This window comes from Cetorhinus maximus, chromosome 12 (genome assembly GCF_964194155.1).
Source record: "Cetorhinus maximus chromosome 12, sCetMax3.hap1.1, whole genome shotgun sequence".
Classification (NCBI taxonomy): Eukaryota; Metazoa; Chordata; class Chondrichthyes; order Lamniformes; family Cetorhinidae; genus Cetorhinus; species Cetorhinus maximus.
Genome location: NC_135890.1, coordinates 23,226,684 through 23,246,324, shown reverse-complemented (window position 1 = coordinate 23,246,324; position 19,641 = coordinate 23,226,684). Strand labels below are relative to the sequence as shown.

The 19,641-nt window shown below is 47.1% G+C and overlaps 1 protein-coding gene across 1 annotated transcript in view; it reads right to left on the bottom strand.

Annotated features, from left to right (window-relative positions):
* kcp (kielin cysteine rich BMP regulator) overlaps positions 1 to 17,252 on the bottom strand; it is a 129,591-nt gene extending 112,339 nt beyond the window's left edge. Inside the window, exons 1-2 of the mRNA XM_078552899.1 lie at positions 17,141 to 17,252; positions 658 to 1,214 (exon numbers count right to left, since the gene is read on the bottom strand). Coding sequence (XP_078409025.1) covers positions 658 to 1,214; positions 17,141 to 17,252 — 669 coding nt within the window. The remainder of the gene's footprint in view (positions 1 to 657; positions 1,215 to 17,140) is intronic.
* Positions 17,253 to 19,641: the final 2,389 nt, after the last annotated feature.

The window sequence follows — 19,641 nt, the reverse complement described above, 5'->3', positions numbered from 1 at the left end:
GTACCGTGGCCGAAGTGGTATTTGAACCTGAATCTTCCTGGTGTCTGTGTGCATATGTAGCTCAATCCTGCACAGGGCAGATTCCTCACACATTTGGGGAGAGTAAGCGTGTGCTGTTATCAGTACCATGGGAGGTCAGCCCACAGGATTGGTTCAGCATCTTCACTGCCCCAGAAAGCAATCAGTGGACAGCAGTGGAGAGAAAGATCGCCTGCACACTCATTAAGGGAATAATGTGCCACATTAGGGAGTAAGGAACAGTAAAACATCACTAGGCTGGACACTGAATGCTGATTCAGTCAGATGTAAACTGGGCTGATTTCATTCAGAATTTTGCAATCCAGTTTAATAAGAATGAGTCATGATGAGTGGTACTTGTAGTGTGTTTGAGAGAAACATAAACTTTGACCACATGCTCCACCACCGTGGGTTTTCCTCACCTCATGTCTGGGTCTGTTTTAGACTAACTGAGAGAGACTGAGTGCTGTGATTAGTCAACAACTTGTTTGTCAGTGTATTGTGTGACTACCAGAATGGTACAAGGTCAACTAGGTGGACATAGGAACTTCTAGATGATAAATGCCCAATGTGTCTATGACACAGATAGGTTAATACCCTGTTGAGGAAAGCCCATGAGTGAGTTTGTGCTGCCATTACCGTGAACTTGCTGCCTCGGTCTCCCACAGTACTGGAGAAGTGAATCTCCAAGTCGATGGGGAGAATCAGACTGATGACATCATCGCCCATATTCTTCTCGAATATGATGTCTTCCTCACAGTCGATGAAAAGCGTTATCTTCTGAGCCTCCAGGTTGAAGGCCACTCTGCCCCATTGCCCGTTGCCAAAAGGGGTCCCTCCAGGGAAGATGATAGATGCTGGCTCCATGTTGTGGACAGTCCGGTAATCCAATCGGAGCTGGTTGCTTCTGGTACTGGACACGAGTTGCAGAAGTGGCCGTCCGTCCTTCTTGGTGGTGGTGGGGGAGGTGAAGGAGATCACTGTCCCCTCTGAGTTCCTGCTCTGCTTTGCCACAAAGTGGAAGCCGATGGACCCTTGCATGGAGGTGAGGAAGTAGATGGCATAATCCCGTGGCAGGGTGAGGTGTGGCACACGGTTACGGAACTTCCAAGCTGGGAGCCCCGGCTCCAAACCTTTACTTCTGCTCACTCCCTTTATAGATCTCGTGATGTTCAGGGCTTCCAGAAGGTCAATCACTACAGGGAAAAACATTGACAGGAGTGACCAGAGACAGCACAGGACATTGTCACAGTCTGGTAGAGAGAATCAACCAAGGCCAACAAAAACCCTACAAGCAGTCCCAAAACAGCAATAACAAGCTCCTTAGAGACTCACTTGGAAAAAGCAGAGAGTAACTGCACACATAGGGGCCAGGTTTGGATCCTAGTCTATGTCCAGTTAGTTCACCCCAATTAGCCTCGGTGACCCTGGGTCACCTCAAATTATAATACCCTGTGTGAAGAACTTGGGAGACCATCCCAGCTGAGTGGTACCACGTGAAGGATGGGCATCTGGGTGAGCTTCCAGAGGACCAAGTATTCCCAGGTTCCAGTGAGTCAGTGCTGCAGAACAGAAGGGCTCCAACAACAACAACAACAACTTACATTTATATAGAAGAAAAATATGGCCGATTCCAGAATAAAAGCATCATCAAACTCAGCAGGTCAGGCAGCATTGGTGGAGAGAGAATGTTTCCAATTGATGACCTTTCATCAACTTTTATGTTCTATACAGTGCCTTGAACCAACTCAAATATCCCAAGGCACTTCATTAGAGCATTATCAAAGAATAACTCACAGTGAAAGAGATATTAGGAAGGTGACCAAAAGTTTGGTCAAAGAAACAGGTTCTAACGAGCACCTTGGAGGATACAGCAGTAAAGAGGCAGAAAGGTTTAGAGAGGAAATTCCAGAGCAGAAAGTGCAGAGATCTCAAGAGGGTTGTAGGATTGGAGGAGGTTATAGAGTAGAGAGCAGCAATGCCATGGAGTGAAATAAAAACAAGGACGGCAATTTTAAAATCAAGTCTTTGGTAGACAAGGAGCCAATGTAGGCCTGCGAGCACAGGGGCAACAGGTGAACGGGACATAGCGGAGTGGAGATAGGGGTAGCAGAGTTTCGGATGAGCTGAGGTTCACAGAGGGTGGAAGGCAGGAGGTCATTCTGGAGAGTTTTGGAATAGATCCAGGTCCCAGTTATAGTCAGAACAATAGGAGATCAGTTGAAGTGATTAATTGAAGGCCATCAGATAGTGTCATTAATGTCATCATCACCAAGTGTAGCATGGAGATTGGGGTATGTGGAGGGGGTGGGGGAGTTGATTGGGGGTTGTGGAGGGGGCAGCATAGTGTAAGATGGGGATTGGGGTTTGGGGAGTAGGATGCAAATGGGGTTTAGGGGACAAGGAGGTTGGGGTTTGGGGGGAGGATGGGGATTGAGGTTTGGGAGGGGAGTGTAGGATGCGGGTTGGGGTTTTGGGGGAATGGGGATTGGGGTTTTGGGTGGGATGGGAGTTCGGGTGAGGGAGAGCAACACCAACTGCAACAGAGTGATTTGATGAGAACAATTTATCTTGTGATTTTAGCTCTTTCCGAAGCTAGAATGAAAAACCACTTGAAGAGTAAGTGTGTACAGATTCCAGTCATCCAGAACATTCCTGTCTGCATTCCCCCACCTCCCCCTTCCTGACACCATTCAGCTGAATCTCTTTGATTTAATCGCTGTGTCTCAAGCTGCTCTCAATGATGTTCTAAATTCCCAAATGCCCCCCACTCCTTCAATTGCTCCCAGACTCTCCCAGTTCCACCCTCCACACCCCAACCCCCTCCCCGGACTCTCTGAAATTTCATTCCCCACCCAACTCCCCAGGGAGCTTAGGGTGGGACCAGATACAAATAAAACTTGTAAAGTTCTCAGCGGTAGCCCTGTCACAAGAGCTGGAGTCTAACAGGCTCTCCAGAATCTCGTAAAATGCACCGGATGTTTGTAGTAAATACAAGCTGCTGTCAGACAGGGCGGCAGGGAAGAAATCTTCAGTCTATTTGTTCTCCGCCACCCCATGTTCTTCACCTCCCAACGACACTCTGACCAGGGTACAGCCCAAGGGGCCAGGCTCCCTCTCATATCTCAGCTTTTTTTTTTTGGGAGTGTCTGGACAGTGATTTATCAACTCGTTTGCCCTCCAATAATGGACCTTTGTTGACCCTCAGCTGAGATGAGAAAACTCAACAGACAGTAGAGATGGGAGATTCATCCTATCAGCCCCCACCCCACAATTACAGAACCCCGGTCAGTGATTCGGTACCATTTCCTGCTGACCTCTGACATGAGGGTCAGACCCAGCTTGACCAGCTGGGCAGAGTGGTCATTCGTTCTGAGGTTGAATCTGTGTCACATGAGGCAGGAGAAGAGAAGAGTTGTGGAAAATCTTCAAGTGTTTTTCCTGGAGCTGGAATTATGGAGCAGGAATTGACATCCCATTATTCTCCACACAAGGATTTCCTGATAACCAACTGTGCAGCCAACTGTGGTTGGATGAATAAGAGCACAATCGATGAACTAAAATGAATTGTTTCATAAGTTCCCCGAATGCCATTTGAGTTAGTCTCTGACCTTGGAGAAGTGGAACAGCTCAAACTGCAAAGGTGAAGCACTTTGATCCCAGGTAGTTTGCAGCAGGATACAGGAGATTAATCCTGGCAATGGAGTTATTAGAAACTATCATCAGGGACAGTGTCACTGAACATTCGGACAAGTACTAGCTGACCAGAGTCAGCGTGGATTTGTCAAGTGTACAGATTGACTGACTAATTTAGTTGATTTTTTTGAGCAGGTCACTACAAGTAGGTAGGAGGGTATCTGTGGATGGTGTCACTATGGACTTCAGAGGGCATTTGAGAAGATTCAACAGAAAAGATAACTGACAAAAATAGATGTCCCTGGAGTTCATCATCACTTTGTGGAATGGGTTTGAAATTCCTTGGGAGTTTGGAGATAAAGAGCAGGGATAAAGGGAAAGTTGTTTGATTGGCGAGACGTGCCATGCGTTGTTCTCCAAGTATCTGTTCTGGTTCCTTAACTCTTCACTATATTTATTGGTGACTTGAGAGAAGGAATGGAAAGTTGGATATCCAAGTCACAGATGGCACTAAGTTAGGAGGGACAGTGAGTTGTATAGATGGGAGCAGGAAGTTACTTGGCTTCATCAAGTTGCTGACTGATTAAATGGCTCAGAACTCCGCTAACTCAGTTAGAAAACGAACAGACAAGAGGGTCAGGAAGCCCCAGGAACCCAAACTCAACTCGACTGCACAGTTCAACAGACAAGAGGGTCAGGAATCTCCAGAAACCCAAGCGCAACTCAACTACACAGTTTAGCAGATTTCCAGTGTTGCTTGTGTGAGTGCAACACACCCAAATATCCATTGTCTTTAGTCCACTGACTCTCCACCCGTCATGCTGCTCTGCCCTCAAGTTATGGAGCCTCACACCCGAGTTTCCTGCATTTGTTCCGAGTCTCTCTCCAAATTACCACCAGATGTTCAGGCTCAGCAGGAAAGTCTTTTTTGAATTTTTATTGCAGTGCTTTGAGAGTATATTTTAATTGACCCTCACTAAAATCTGCTCTGTCTTCAGTTATAAGTCACATTGAAAATTGTAATGCTCCCCCTATTGCAGCTTGTTTAATATGCAGTGTTACTTTGTACATGGAGAAAGGATAAATGGGTGGAAACTTTAATTTTCATACTAAAGGCGAGTTTCCTTGGGCCCTGACTGTTTATGCTCATATATACCCATTCTAATGGGATTGGCACAAAATTTCAATGTAACTTGACTTGCACATTCAGGTCTAAAGTCTGGCATGTCTCAGAGGAAATTCCAGTGTGAGACTGCGGGTGGTGCAGGAAGGGGATTTGGGTGGTTTGTTGTCCTCTCCACCTACACATGATTAGCATCAATCTGCACTGCCCTCTGAGAAGTTCAAAGGAAAGACGGTAGGGAATAAATACATCATATCTTTCAATGGCAACCGTCTTACTGACTTAAGGTCATTTCCTCATCTTGTCAGTCTCTGGCTCCTTACAGATAGGATCATGAAGGGAATTAGATAGGGAGGTGTGACTTTATTATATTGCTTTATTATTCCAATATGATTAAGGAACTATATTCATGCATATGCAAACATAAGTATCCAGAGTGCTATATCGCTCAAAACAGTCTCTCTATCAAACTAACAATAGATTAGTCCACAGCACGTGGTACAATCTGAAAAATGCATTTGATGAAGCTCAAGCATTTGAATCTAAAAGTGTGATTATTTCGAACCCCTAGAAACCACATGACATAAGACTCCGTTTATAAACGGAAGTGTGGATTGAAGTACCCATCACCGCTTCACTCTCCTCCAGTCTCCAAAATCTCCAGTTTTAAAAGGGGTGACAACTACTTTCGGGCAGGCTGCAGTCCCTAAAACAGGCTGCCTGTGGCTTGGTATCCGCCTCAGATCAGCTAACTCTGCATAGGCTGGGAATAAAGCCTAGGCACTGAATGCTCTGGGGGGAGGGTAGGGGGGGTGGATGGAGAGGAATGAGTGACAGGGGAGTGGGGAGGGGAGAGAGAGTGCACCGAGGAGGAGAGCGTGCTGAGGGGGACAGCGCAGTGAGGAGGGAGAACGTGAGGGGAAGCGCAGAATAGAGAAAGAGAAGGACTGGAAAGGGAAAGAACGCTAGAAAGAGGAGGGGGGAAAAAAATTGATTAATAGATTTGAGGTTGCTCAGATTCAGTGTAAAATTCAGCTGAGTGTTTCTTTAAAGCTCACTAACAAGCAGCTGTGCATCGCCTGGAGAATTGGCCTTTCTGAAAATTCCTGATCCAGACATGATTTTGATTGAGGCTGAACATTTCTTGGCAATGACTGTGAGTTTGGCCCTTGGTTCCCTAACAAATACATTAGAAACTGTTCAACTGTTGAACAGAGAGTGAAGGGCAATTACTCAGTGCCCTAACTGTTCCATCGCAAGGTCCAACACCATCTGTCTTGGGTTGACTTGCCCCTCTTTATACCATGGGCACTCAGGTCAACGACAGCCTCGATTACTGGCCAAATGAGATCAGCTAATTTAACACAGACCTGGATCAATCAAGCAGAGAGCCCTTGTGTGCTGGTCTAATAACAGTGTTTTGTCCACATTGTTAAGGGCTCTTGGCTATGACTGCTGTATGTTTTTAAGCACAATGGGTAAAACGTGGTATGGATGGAGCATGGACAATGCTAATCTGCATACACATTGGGTGGAATGGGGGCATTTCTCTTTTGGTGTTAAGTTGAATCGGGGGTGGGGAGAGCATCACTGTTGTAATGTGGAGAATCCATTACAGTTAGGCCTCAGCATTCCCAGAACCAGTTCCCCCAACATTAGTGCAGTGCCAACACTTCAGAGCCAACTTGATCAATGACAGCAGTGTACTTGATGGTGCAGCGCTGAAGCGATTTTACTTTGCATCCAACCCATGCTGTAGCTGCCCCTGAAGTGTTTGATGGGACAATGTATGGGAGCTTTAGTCTGTATTAAACCTGTCCTTGGAGTATTTGATAGGACAACGTATCACAGAATCATAGAATGATACAGCACAGGAGGCCATTCAGCAGAATGCACTGGCTCGTTAGTAGAATTATCTAATTAATCCCATTTCCCTGCCCTCTCACCATTGTCCTGTAAATCTTTTTTCTTCAAGTATTTATCCAATTTCCCACTGAATGTTACTATTAAATCTGCTTCCATGGGCATTGCATTCCAGGTCATTACAAATCGCTGAGTAAAAATTCGCCTCATCTCTCCTCTTGTTCTTTTGCCAAATATTTCCTCTAGTTACTGACTCTTCTATCACTGCAAACATTCTCAAATTTTCAACTTATTTACTCTAACTGAATCTTTCATGATTTCTATCATCGCTATCAAATTTTCGTTCTAAGAATAACACCAGTGTGTTACATAGCTAAAGTCCCTCATCCCTAGTACCATTTCAATAAATCATTTCTGCACCCTTTCCAAAGCCTTGACATCCTTCTGATGGTGCCCGGAATTGAACACAATGCTCCAGCTGAGGCCTAGCCAAGTGTTTTGTAAAGGTTTTGCATAGTTTCTTTGCTTTTGTACTCCATTCCTCTATTAATAAAACCAAGGATCCTACTTGCTTTTTTCTAATAAAAAAGCCATCTCAACTTAAGATATGTGTACGTTTGATCCACGGACTTTCTGGTCCTGTACCCCCTTTAAAATTGTTTGATTTAGTTCATATTGTTTCTCCTCATTCTTCCTACCAATGTGATCACTTGAGTCTGATCACCATGTGCCTGGACAATTCATTAGTCTGTCCATGTCCTCTGCGTATGAAGTCTGTAACTAGCCACCTAATTGGTTACAACATTTCTGAATTTTGTATCATTTGCAAACTTTGAAATTATGTACCATACATTCTGCACCAAAACTTCCTGTGGAGAGGTCGGCTCCTTTAAGTTACCGCACATTAAAGGGGTCGGGCACTTAAACAAATTTCCTCACACTCTAAAAAAAATCAGAGTGTACGTTGCTCTATACCCAAGCCCAGGTCATTAATATATTTCAAAAAGATCAATGTTCCTAATATTGACTCCTGGGGAATACCACTAAGAGCTTTCCCCCAGTCTGAGAAACAACCATCCTCCACTACTCTCTGCTGTCTGTCCCTTAGCCATGCTGCCACTGTCCCTTTAATTCCATGGCCTCTAATTTTACTAACAAACAAATTATTGCATGGAACTTCATCAAACACCTTTTCAAATTCCAGAAACACATCAACTGCACTATGCACATCAGCCTTCTACATTACTTCACCAAAGAACTTGATGAAGTTAGTCAAACCAACTTAATAAACCCTTAACAAATCTCTGCTGATTTTCACTTATTAGTCCATACCTTTCTAAACGTCAATTAATTGTGCCTCCGAAATATTGTTTCAAAAAGTTTTCCCACCACCAGTGTTAGGCTGACTTGTGAGCAGCTGCTGGGTTTTATCCATCTCTCCTTCATTAAAACCAGGGCTGTTGATATTTGGACTCTCACACTCCTTTAATATTCCCACTTACAAGGTAGATTGGAAGATTGTGTCTACAGCCTCCACAATTTCCACCCCTACTACCCTCAGTAGCCTCAGTTGCATCCCATTCAGACTGTGTGGCTTCTCTACTTTGACAACTTTTTAAGTGCCTCCTCTTTACCTATTTTTACCTTATCCATTATGACTACTGCTTCCTCCTTTATTTCTACATTGGCAGCATGCTGGAATAATGGGGAACCAAGCGACTAATGAGAGTGAGGAACATAGGGTAATTAATATCAGGAGAGGAAGTGTATTAGAGAAACTAATGAGACTAAAGCTGGCAAATCCCCTAAACCCGATGGCCTGCATCCCAGAACTCAAACAGGGATGGCTGCAGGCATAATGGAGGCATTGGTTGTGATTGTCCAAAATTCCCTAGATTCAGAACGGTCCTAACGGATTAGAAAGCAGCAAATGCAACACCACTAGTCAAGAAAGGGGGGAAAGGAAAAAATAGGGAACTACTGGCCAATTAGCCTAAAATCATTTATCAGGAAAATGATAAAAATTTTTATTAAGGAAGTATTAATAAAGCACTTTGAAAATCATAATCTGATTAGGCAAAGTCAACATGGCTTTATGAAAGAGAACTCAGATCTGACAAATTTATTAAGAGTTTTTTTGAGGATGTAACTAGCAGGGTAAATAAAGGAAATCCTGTGGATGCAGTGTATTTGTATTTTCAAAAGACATTTGACAAAGTGCCCACGTAAAAGGTAATAACACAAGGCAAGAGCTCATGACATTGAGGGTAGTATATTGGCATGGAGAGAGGATCGCTTAATGGAAAAAAAAAGAGTAGGGATAAGTGGGGCATTTTCAAGGTGGCAGGCTGTGACTAGTGGAGTACTGCACCAATCAGTGCTGAGGTCTCAGCTTTTTACAATCTATATTAATGACATAGATGAAGGTACTGAGTAAAGTATCCATGTTTGCTAATGATACAAAACTAGATGGGACAGTAAGCTGCGAGGGGGACACAAAGAGGCTGCAAAGAGATACAGACAGATTAAGTTAGTGAGCAATAAGGCGGCAAATGGAGAACAATGTGGGAAAATGTGTGGTTATTCACTTTGGTAGGAAGAATTGAAAAGCACATTTTTTAAAATGGCGAGAAACTTTTAAATGTTGATGTAGAGTGAGGTTTAGGTGTCCTCACAAAAGAAATGTAGCAAGTTAGCATGCAGGTACAGCAAGCAATTCGGAAGGCAAACAGCCAGTTGACTTGAATTGTGAGAGGACTAGAATACAAGAGTAGGGAAGTCTTGCTACAATTGCACTGGGCTTTGGAGAGCACAACTAGAGTACTGTACACAGTTTTGGTCTCCATATCTAAGGAAGGATATACTTGCCTTGGAGACAGTGCAGTGAAGATTGGTCCCTGGGATGAGAGGGTTGTCCTATGATGAGAGGTTGAGCAAACGGTGCCCATAAACTGGAGATTTGAAGAATGAGAGGTGATCACATTGTAAGATTTTGAGGGGCTTGACAGGGTAGATGCTGAGAGGTTTTGGCTGAAAACTCTAGAAATAGGGGTCATAGTCTCAGGATAAAGGATTGATCATTTAAGACTGAGATGAGAAGAAATGTCTTCACTCAAAGGGTTGAGAATCTTTGGAATTCTCTACTCCAGAGGGCTGTGGATGTGTTGCATATCCTCAAAGCTGAAATCAATAGATTTTTGGATTCTGAGAGACTCAAGGGATATGGGGATCGGGTAGGAAAGTGGGATTGAGCTCAAAGATCAGCTATAATCTAGTGAATGGTGGAGCAGACTCCAGGGCAATATGATTCTGATGAAAGGTCATCAACCTGAAACACTAACTCTGCTTTTCTCTCCACAGATGCTGCCTGACCTGCTGAGTATTCCTAGCATTTTCTGTTTTTATTTCAGATTTCCAACATCTGCAGTGTCTTGCTTTTGCAAAACGGCCTAGTCCTGCTCCGATTTTTTACATTCTTATTTTATTATCCTCTTCTCTAGTGAAGATGTAAACACACTCATTTATTACCCCAGCCATGCCCTCTGTCTCCACAAGAAGATTTCCTTTTTGGTCCCTACTCAGCCCCATTCTTCCTTTGATACTCTTTTACTATTTGTGTTTATAAGACTTATGGATTCGGTTTCATATTAACCACTAATCTATTTTCACACACACACTTTGCCCCTCTTATTCCCTCCCTTAGACCTCCTCTGTCCTTCCATATTCAGCGTGGTTTTCTGTGGTATTATGAACGATAAAGAGGGAGTTTAGAAGGAGCCTTACTCTAGGTCTGATTTCTGCTGTACTTGCTCTATGAGTTACTGATGGGGCAGTACAGAGGGAGATTTCCTCTATATCTGATTTTTGTGCAGCTTTCCCTGCGTTGTTATGGATGGGACAGTTGTAAAAACTTTTGCATTTCTCAGCACTGACATGATTTCATTGGATAATTTAATGGGGATAGAGAACATACTCAATATATTTTTTATAGTTCTTAATGTGAATACTTGCACAGTTGCACCTGATAAAGACCCATGTAGAGAGACAGAGTGATGCTGAGAGCCACTCGTCACAGCAGAAACAGACAATCTTTACTGGGCAACTGGGTGAGACTAGGGTGAAGACTTGTGAAGCACTAATATTACTTCAAAATAATGAACACCAGAACTGTACCTAAGTGTTATACAGTGACAGATCTGTACATACCAGTACAGTACCTGTGTTATACAGTGACAGAAATCTGTTTCCACCAGTACTATACCCCACTGTTATACAGTGACAGACCTGTACCCACCAGTACTGTACCCAAGTGTAGTGACAGAGACCTGTACCCCTGTTACACAGTGATAGTCCTATACCTACCTGTATTGTACCCAAGTGTTCTACATGGACAGGTCCATACCCAGCACTACTATACCCAAATGTTATACAGTGATAGACCTGTACCCACCAGTATTGTACCCCAGTGTTATACAAAGAAAGACCTATGCCTAATACTACTGTATCCATGTTATACTTTGGTAGACCTGAACCAATTAGTACTGTACCCAGGGGTTATACAGTAATAGACCTGTCCCCACTAGTACCATACCCCAGTGCTATACAGTTACAGACCTGAACCCACCGGTGCTGTATCTCAGTGTTAAACAGCGACAGACCAGTGCCCACCAGTACTGTACCCATGTCATACAGTGACAGACATGAACCCACTGCTATTGTACCCGTGTTATACAACGACAGACCTGAACCCAGCAGTACTGTACCCCAGTGTTAAATGGTGAACGACCCGAACCCGCCAGTACAGTAGCCACATTATATAATGACAGACTTGCACATGCCAGTACTTTACACCAGTGTTAAACAGTAACAGATCTGTCCTCACCAGTACTGTACCTGTGTTGTACAGTTACAGATCTGAACCCACCAGTTCTATTCTCCTTATTGTACAGTGGCAGTCGTGAACCCATCAGTACTGTACTCTTGTGTTATACAGTGACAGGCATGAATCCATCTATAATGTACCCCAGAGTCATACAGTGACAGAGCTATCCCCACCAGTATGATGCAGGGGAGGCGGAGGGGTAGTGGCATTGTCACTGGACTAGCAATCCAGGGACCCAGGATAGTGCTCTGGGGACCTGGGCTCGAATGCCACCATGGCAGATCTGGAATTAAAAAAGTCTAATGATGTCCTGCCCCACAACAGGGCAGATCCAGCAGAGGTGGTGGCATAGTGGCACACGGTCAGGAAGGGGTTGCCTTGGGAGTTCTTAACATCCCATGATGTCTCATGGCATCAGGCAAGGACAAGGAAATCCCGTCCCACCACAAAAGCACCCTCCCCACCCCCCCACATCAGCTCCATGCTCCATGTTGAACACTACTTGGAGAAGCACTGAGGGTGGCAAAGGCACAGAATATACTCTGGGTGGGGGGATTCAATGTACATCACCAAGAATGGTTCAGTAGCACCACTACTGTTTGAGCTGGACCAGTCTTAAAGGATATAGCTGCTGACTGGGTCTGCAGCAGGTGGTACCACTCTACCATTACCACCAAGGAAAAGTGCAGGGAGCAGCACCAGGCATAACTACAAATGAGGTGTCAACCTGGTGAAGCTACAACACAGGACTACTTGCGTGCCAAACAACATAAGCAGCAAGCTCAGTGGTTCCACAACCAACGGATAAGATCCAAGCTCTACAGTCCTGCCACATACAGCCATGAATGGTGGTGGACAATTAAACAACTCACTGAAAGGCGGATCCACAAATATTCTCATCAGTGCAAAAGGTTTGTAACAGTGTTGATCAGATAATCCATCTCAGCCTCCTCCAGGGGTTCCCAGCATCACATATCTTCAGCCAATTTGATTCACTCCACATAACATCGAGTAACGGCTGAAAGAACTGGATACTGCAAAGGATATGGGCCCTGACAATAGTACTGAAGATGTGCTCATAAACTTGCCGCGCCCCTAGCCAAGCTGTTCCAGTACCAGCTACAACACTGGCATCTACCCAGTAATGTGAAAATTTGCCCAGGTATGTCCTGTACACAAAAAGCAGAACAAATCCAACCCGGACAATTACTGCCTCATCAGTCTACTCTCAATCATCAATAAAGTGATGGAAGGGGTCATCAACAGTGCTCTCAAGTGGCACTTGCGTAGAAATAACCTGCTCACTGATGCTCAGTTTAGGGTCTGCCAGGGCCACTCAGCCCCTGACCTCATTACAGCCTTGGTTCAAACAGCTGAACTCCAGAGGTGAGGTGAGAGTGACTGCCCTTGACATCAAGGCAGCATTTGGCCAAGTGTGGCATGAAGGAGCCCTAGCAAAACTGAATTCAATGGGAATAAAAGGGAAAACTCTCCTCTAGTTAAAGTCACACCTAGGAAGATGGTTGTGCTGGTCAAGGTCAATCACCTCAGTTCCAGGACATCACTGCAGGAGTTCCTCAGGGTAGTGTCCTAGGCCCAACCATCTTCAGCTGCTTCATCAATGATCTTTCTTCCATCAGAAGGTCAGAAATGGAGATGTTCGCTAATGATTGCACAATGTTCAGCACCATTCACGACTCCTTAGATACTGAAACAGTCCATGTCCAAATGCAGCAAAATCTGGACAATATCCAGGCTTTGGCTGACAAGTGGCAAGTAACATTTGTGCTACACAAGTGCAAGGCAATAACCATCTCTAACAAGAGAGAATCTAACCATCGTCCTTTGACATTCAATGGCATTACCATTGCTGAATCACCCGCTATCAACATCCTTGGGATTACCATTGACCAGGAGTTGAACTGTACTAGCCACATAAATACTGTGACTACAAGGGCAGGTCAGAGGCTAGGAATCCTGTGGCGATTAACTCACCTCCTGACTCCCCAAAGCCTGTCCACCACCTACAAGGCACAAGTCAGGAGTGTGATGGAATACTCCCCACTTGCCTGGATGAGTGCAGCTCCAACAACACTCAAGTAGCTTGACATCATCTAGGACAAAGCAGCCCACTTGATTGGGCACCACATCCACAAACATTCACTCCCTCCACCACCGACGCACAGTGGCAGCAGCGTGTACCATCTACAAGATTCACTGCAGGAACTCACAAAGCCTCCTTAGACAGCACCTTCCAACCCACGACCGCTACCATCTAGAAGGACAAGGGCAGCAGACACCTCGGAACACCACCAGCTGGACGTTCCCCTCCAAGCTACTCACCTTCCCGACTTGGAAATATATCACCTTTCCTTTGCTGTCACTGGGTCAAAAATCCTGAAACTTCCTCCTTAACAGCACTGTGGGTGTACCTACACCACAGGGACCACACCGGTTCAAGAAGGCAGCTCACCACCACCTTCCCAAGGGCAATTAAGGATGGGCAATTAATGCTGGCCTAGCCAGCGACACTCACATCCCATGAATGAATAAAAAAAAACGTCAGTGTTGTGAAGTGACAGACCTGGACCCACCATACTGTACCCAAATGTTAAGCTGCTATAGACTTGAATCTATCAGTATTATACCCCGGAGTTATAAATTGATATACCTGTATTCACCAGTAGAGTATCCCAATGTTGTACAGTGACAAATCTGAACCCAGCAGTACTATACCCCAGCTGAGTACAATGACAGACTTCTAACTACCAGCACTGTACCTCAGTGTTGTACACTGACAGATCTGGACCCAGCAGTATTGTACCCCAGTGTTACACAGTGACAGAACTGAACACACCTACACTGTATCCAGTGTCAACAGTAACAGACCTCTCCCCAACAGTACAATACCCCAGTGTTGTGAAGTGACAGACCTGAATCCATCTGTACTGTCTTTCATGTCACACAGCAACAAACCTAAACTCACCTCTACTGTGTCCCAGTGTCATACAGTGACAGACCTGAACCCACAGTATTAATACCCCAAAGTTGTACAGTGACAGACCTTCACCCAACAGTGCTGCACCCCAGTGTTATACAGTGACAGACCTGAACCCACCAGTACTGTACCCAAGTGTTGCAGGTTGACAGACCTTGACACACGAGTATTGAACCTCAGTATTGCACAGTGACAGACCTGAACCCATATTATTGTGCCCATGTTGTACAGCGACAGACCTGTACCCGCCAGTGCTGTACCCAAGTGTTACACAGTGACAATCCTGGACCCACCATGATGTACAGCGACAGACCTGAACCGACTAGTACTGTACCCTAGAGGTGTTCAGTGAGAGACCTGAACACACCTGTATTATACACTAGTGTGGTACAGTGACAGACCTGAACCCAGCAGTACTGTACTCTCGTTTCATACAGCGACAGGCCTGAACCCACCTACACTGTACCCCAGTGTCAGTAACAGACCTCTCTCCACCAGTACAATACCCCAGTATTGTGAAGGCACAGACGTGAATCCACCAATACTGTTCTTTCATGTTATAAAGCAACAGATCTGAACTCACCTATACTGTACCCTAGTGTCATACAGTGACAGGCCTGAACCCACAGTACTATACCACAATGTTATACATTGACTATACCACAATGTTATACATTGACAGGCCTGTACCCACCAGTACTGTACCCCAGTGTTATGCAGTGACTGATCTGTCCCTACCAATATTGTAACCCAGTGTTGTACAGTGAGAGACCTAAACACACCAGTACTGTACCCAGGCACTGACGGGATAACCTACTAGAATCGATGTGTTGCTTTTCTCCACAGTTCACTGGACACAGGATGAATTCTCTGCTCTTCCACCCTCAGACTACTGAAACCGCGGAATGAAGCAGTCCCAAACTGTGTCTGTGTGAGAGGCCCTGTACTCCCACTTTTGTTTAGTTTTCATCCACAAAGTGAAGTTTGTGCTGATCTTTCAGGTCTTAATTAAAGTTTGCTTGAATAAAAGAAAGGAGCCAAATGAGGGATAGAGAATGAGTCAAATACAAAGTCATAAGTTTCAGAGTCAGAAAGAAAAAAGGAGAAGGGGCCAGAATGAGTGTCAGCCGAGAGTTGCTGACATTGAACAAAAAAAAAGATTCTTTCATTGTCTTGTTCAGGAGAGCAGGAAGAGAGGGAAGCATCTCGGATTGACACAGCTGCTGGAAAGGGATCAAGAGGGAGAGGGAGATAAGAGAGACACACAAAAGGAGAATGGGGGAGAGTGTGTCAGGGGCAGAGAGAGAGAGAGTGGGGGTGGACAGAGAGATAGAGATAGAAAGAGAGAGAGAGAAAAAAACAGGAACAGATAGAGAGAGAGAGACAGGAACAGGAACAGAGAGAGTCAGTGTCGTCAGCAGAAGTGGGGACACTAGGAAAAATGCCCCACCTCAACATGTCTGAGAATTCCGGTGATCCTGAACAACAGGAGGGGCAGTGAAACCAATTGGGGAAGGGGTGGCGGGGGGCACTGACACTGACTAGAATTATTCGCCCCTTCCATACAGAATTAGTTCAACACTGTTAGCTGTCACTCAGTTAGTATCCTTCTATCCTCTGAGTCAGAAGCTTGTGGGTTCAAGTCTTACTCCGGAACTTGTGCACAGAAATCAAAAGTTAGCACTCCAGTACAATACTGAGGGAGTACTGCACTGTCACAGATGTCATCTTTCTGATGAGACGTTAAATTGAGGCCCCGTCTGCCCCCTCAGGTGGACATAAAAGACCCAATGGCACTATTTTGCAGAAGAGCAGATGAGTTATCCCAGATGTCCCGCCTGATATATATTCAACATCCCAAAAATGATTCTGAGGAGCAGCTGAACAGCTCTGAAGAAGTCATACGGACTCAAACCATTAACTTTGTCTTTCTCTCCACAGATGCTGTCAGACCTGCTGAGTTTTTCAAGCATTTTTTTGTTTTTATTTCAGATTTCCAGCATCCGTAGTATTTTGCTTTTATCCCCAAAAAGATTATCTGGTCACACAGCTGTTTACGGGATCTTGCTGTGCACAAATTGGCTACTGTGATTCCTACATTACAACAGAGACTAAACTTCAGAAGTGTTTTGGTGTGTCCTGTGGTCACAAAAGGCACTACATAAGCAAAAGTCTTTCTTTTCTTTCCAGAACTGGCAATGAAATCTGGTCACCAACTCAAAAGTGTAAGAGGGCTGAGTGTTCAACATTGAAAACTTGGAGATCAGTGTTTAGAATTTAAAAGAGAAAATGTTGGAAGTACAAAGCAGGTCTGTCAGAGAGAGAGAGAAAGACAGAGTAAGAGAAAAAAGGACAGGAACATTGGGAGATGGCAAAGGGACGCTCTAAGAAAGACAGAAAGATAAACAAGGACATAGAGAGATTAAAAGAGACAGAAAGACCTGCAGAGATGGATAACACATGGATAGAGACTTTCATCAGCCTTCAGCTCCTACAATGAAGGCTTCAGAGAGAGAGAGCCTTTATCAGACAGAGCCCCCACCCAAAACATTACCACCATTCTTCGCTTTGGATACCAATGCCAGTCACAGCAGTTTCCTATTTATTAAGATACACTTACCATTCTCTTGGTGGTAGTACGGCTGGGATATCTCAGCCCAGGATGTTCCAACCAGGGTCCACGACAGCAGAGGTACCTGAACCAGGATCCACACTATCAGCCTGAAACACATCCTGCAGTCAGGAAAACACAAGTGGTGCCGAAAGTTAAGAATCCTGACTGATCACAACCTCGTTAGACATCCAGAGACAGCAGGCAGCTGGAGGGAGAATGGGAGAAGGAAAAGTGTCAGGAGGGGAGCGGGAGCATGGCATGGGGAGGTGGGAGGGAAGGAGAAGGAGAAAGGGTGGGGAAGGAGAGAGAAGGTGGGGAGGAGAGGTAATGAGGAAAAGGAAGAGGGAAGAGGGAGAACAGGAGGAGGGAGAGAGTGTAGGAGGGAAGGCAACAGGGGTGCAAGGGAAAAGGAGAGGAAAAGAAGGAAGGACTTAGAGGGGAGAGAGGGAAGGGGGAATGAGGGAGAGAAGGGATGGGGGAAGATGTTTGATGGGAAGAGAATTAGTTTAAGGGATGGAGGGAGATAAGAAGAGTTAAAGGTGGATTTAGGGAGGGAAGGTGTTAGGAGAGAGGAGCGGGAGAGCTCGGACTCCGGGTGTTGTATAGGGCTGGAACTACAGCCTGAAGGGAGCCGGACTCAGTCCTCTGACCGCCGGCACCAACTCCGAGTTTCGGCTGCTCTCCGCTCAGTCCCGGACCGATCCCGCATTCGGACCCAGAGCTGCTGGGGGGGGGGGGGGGGGCAAAACCCGGACTGAGCGGGGGGAAGGAGGGTCCTTAAAGGGGCCGAGACCCGTGGGGAGATCTTGCCCGGTGGGGAGACAGGGAGACCCTTCCCGTAGGGGAAGGAGATGGGGGGGGGGGGAAAGCAGGGAGACCCTGCTACGGGAGGGGTGGGAGGGCAAGGAGACCCTGGTACAGGAGGGGTGGGGTGAGGGGAGGGGGGAGGGGGAGGGGGGGGGGGGAGGGAGGGGGGGGGAGGTGGGGGGGGGGGGAGGGAGGGGGGGAGGGGGGGGGAGGGAGGGGGGGAGGGAGGGGGGGAGGGGGGGGAGGGAGGGGGGAGGGGGGGGGAGGGAGGGGGGGAGGGGGAGGGGGAGGGGGGGAGGGGGGGGGAGGGAGGGGGGGAGGGGGGAGGGGGAGGGGGGGAGGGGGAGGGGGAGGGGGGGAGGGGGAGGGGGAGGGGGGGAGGGGGAGGGGGGGAGGGGGAGGGGGAGGGGGAGGGGGGGGGAGAGGGGGGGGGAGGGGGGGTGTGTGGGGGTGTGTGGGGGAGGGAGGGGGGGGGTGTGGGGGGAGGGAGGGGGGGGGTGTGGGGGGAGGGAGGGGGGGGGGTGTGGGGGGAGGGAGGGGGGGGGGTGTGGGGGGAGGGAGGGGGGGGGGTGTGGGGGGAGGGAGGGGGGGGGGTGTGGGGGGAGGGAGGGGGGGGGGTGTGGGGGGAGGGAGGGGGGGGGGTGTGGGGGGAGGGAGGGGGGGGGTGTGGGGGGAGGGAGACCCTGCTCGGGGAGGGGGGGTGGGGGGAGAGTCCCTGCCAGGGGAAGGGGAGGGGGAGGGGGAGGGGGAGAGTCCCTGCCAGGGGAACGGGAGGGGGAGGGGGAGAGTCCCTGCCAGGGGAAGGGGAGGGGGAGGGCCAGAGTCCCTGCCAGGGGAGGGGGAGGGCCAGAGTCCCTGCCAGGGGAGGGGGAGGGGTGGAAACCCTGTCCTGGGAGAGGGATAGGAGCAGTGACCTTGTCTGGGGAGGGACAGAAAGAGAGGCCCAGCCCAGGGGAAAGCCAGTAAAAGGGGGAAGGGGTAGGAAGGAGATCCAGTGAAGGAAGGGGGAAGAGGTGCAAGGCATAGACTGGGTGGGGAAGACACTGTCCAGCCGGGGAAGTCCCTGTCCGGTGAGGGAAGGCCCTATCCAGGGAGAAGGAGATACAACCAGCCCGGGGGAGGTGTGCAGGTAGCCGGTGGGGGGGTTGGGGGGTGTGGGGGTGGGAGGTGTGGGTCAGGGAGAGACAGATCCCACCCATCAGAATGACCTTTCCCTCGACTTTTGGGGAGAAATAAGGTTCAGGGTCAGTAAGGACTTTGTTGTCCTCTCCATTTGGGCTGTGTCTGTTATTAATACATTTATATCCCAGTCAAACCTCTCCAGCTGGAGAGCAGGAAAATCCACTGGGAACCCAGGCCGGGTCTCATCTGATGGGGTTAGTGCGCAGTGGGCACAGAGGGTAGGGGGTAACCAGCTGGAGGTCTTTAAGGGGGCATTGGAAGGCAAACCCAGAAGGAAAAACAATTCGGACCAGTACTCTTTTTCCCCAGTTTTTACTGTTTTTTTCCTTTTTGGAATCGAGCTTTTTGCCCCTTATAGAGGAACAGGGGGACCTTGGAGCACATGTCCACAGATCCCTGAAGGTGACTGGACAGGAAGACAAGGTGGTCAAGAAAGCATTTGGGATTCTGTCCTTTATGTGCCGAGGCATAGAATATAAGAGCTGGGAGATTATGCTGGAACTGTATAAAAGACTAGT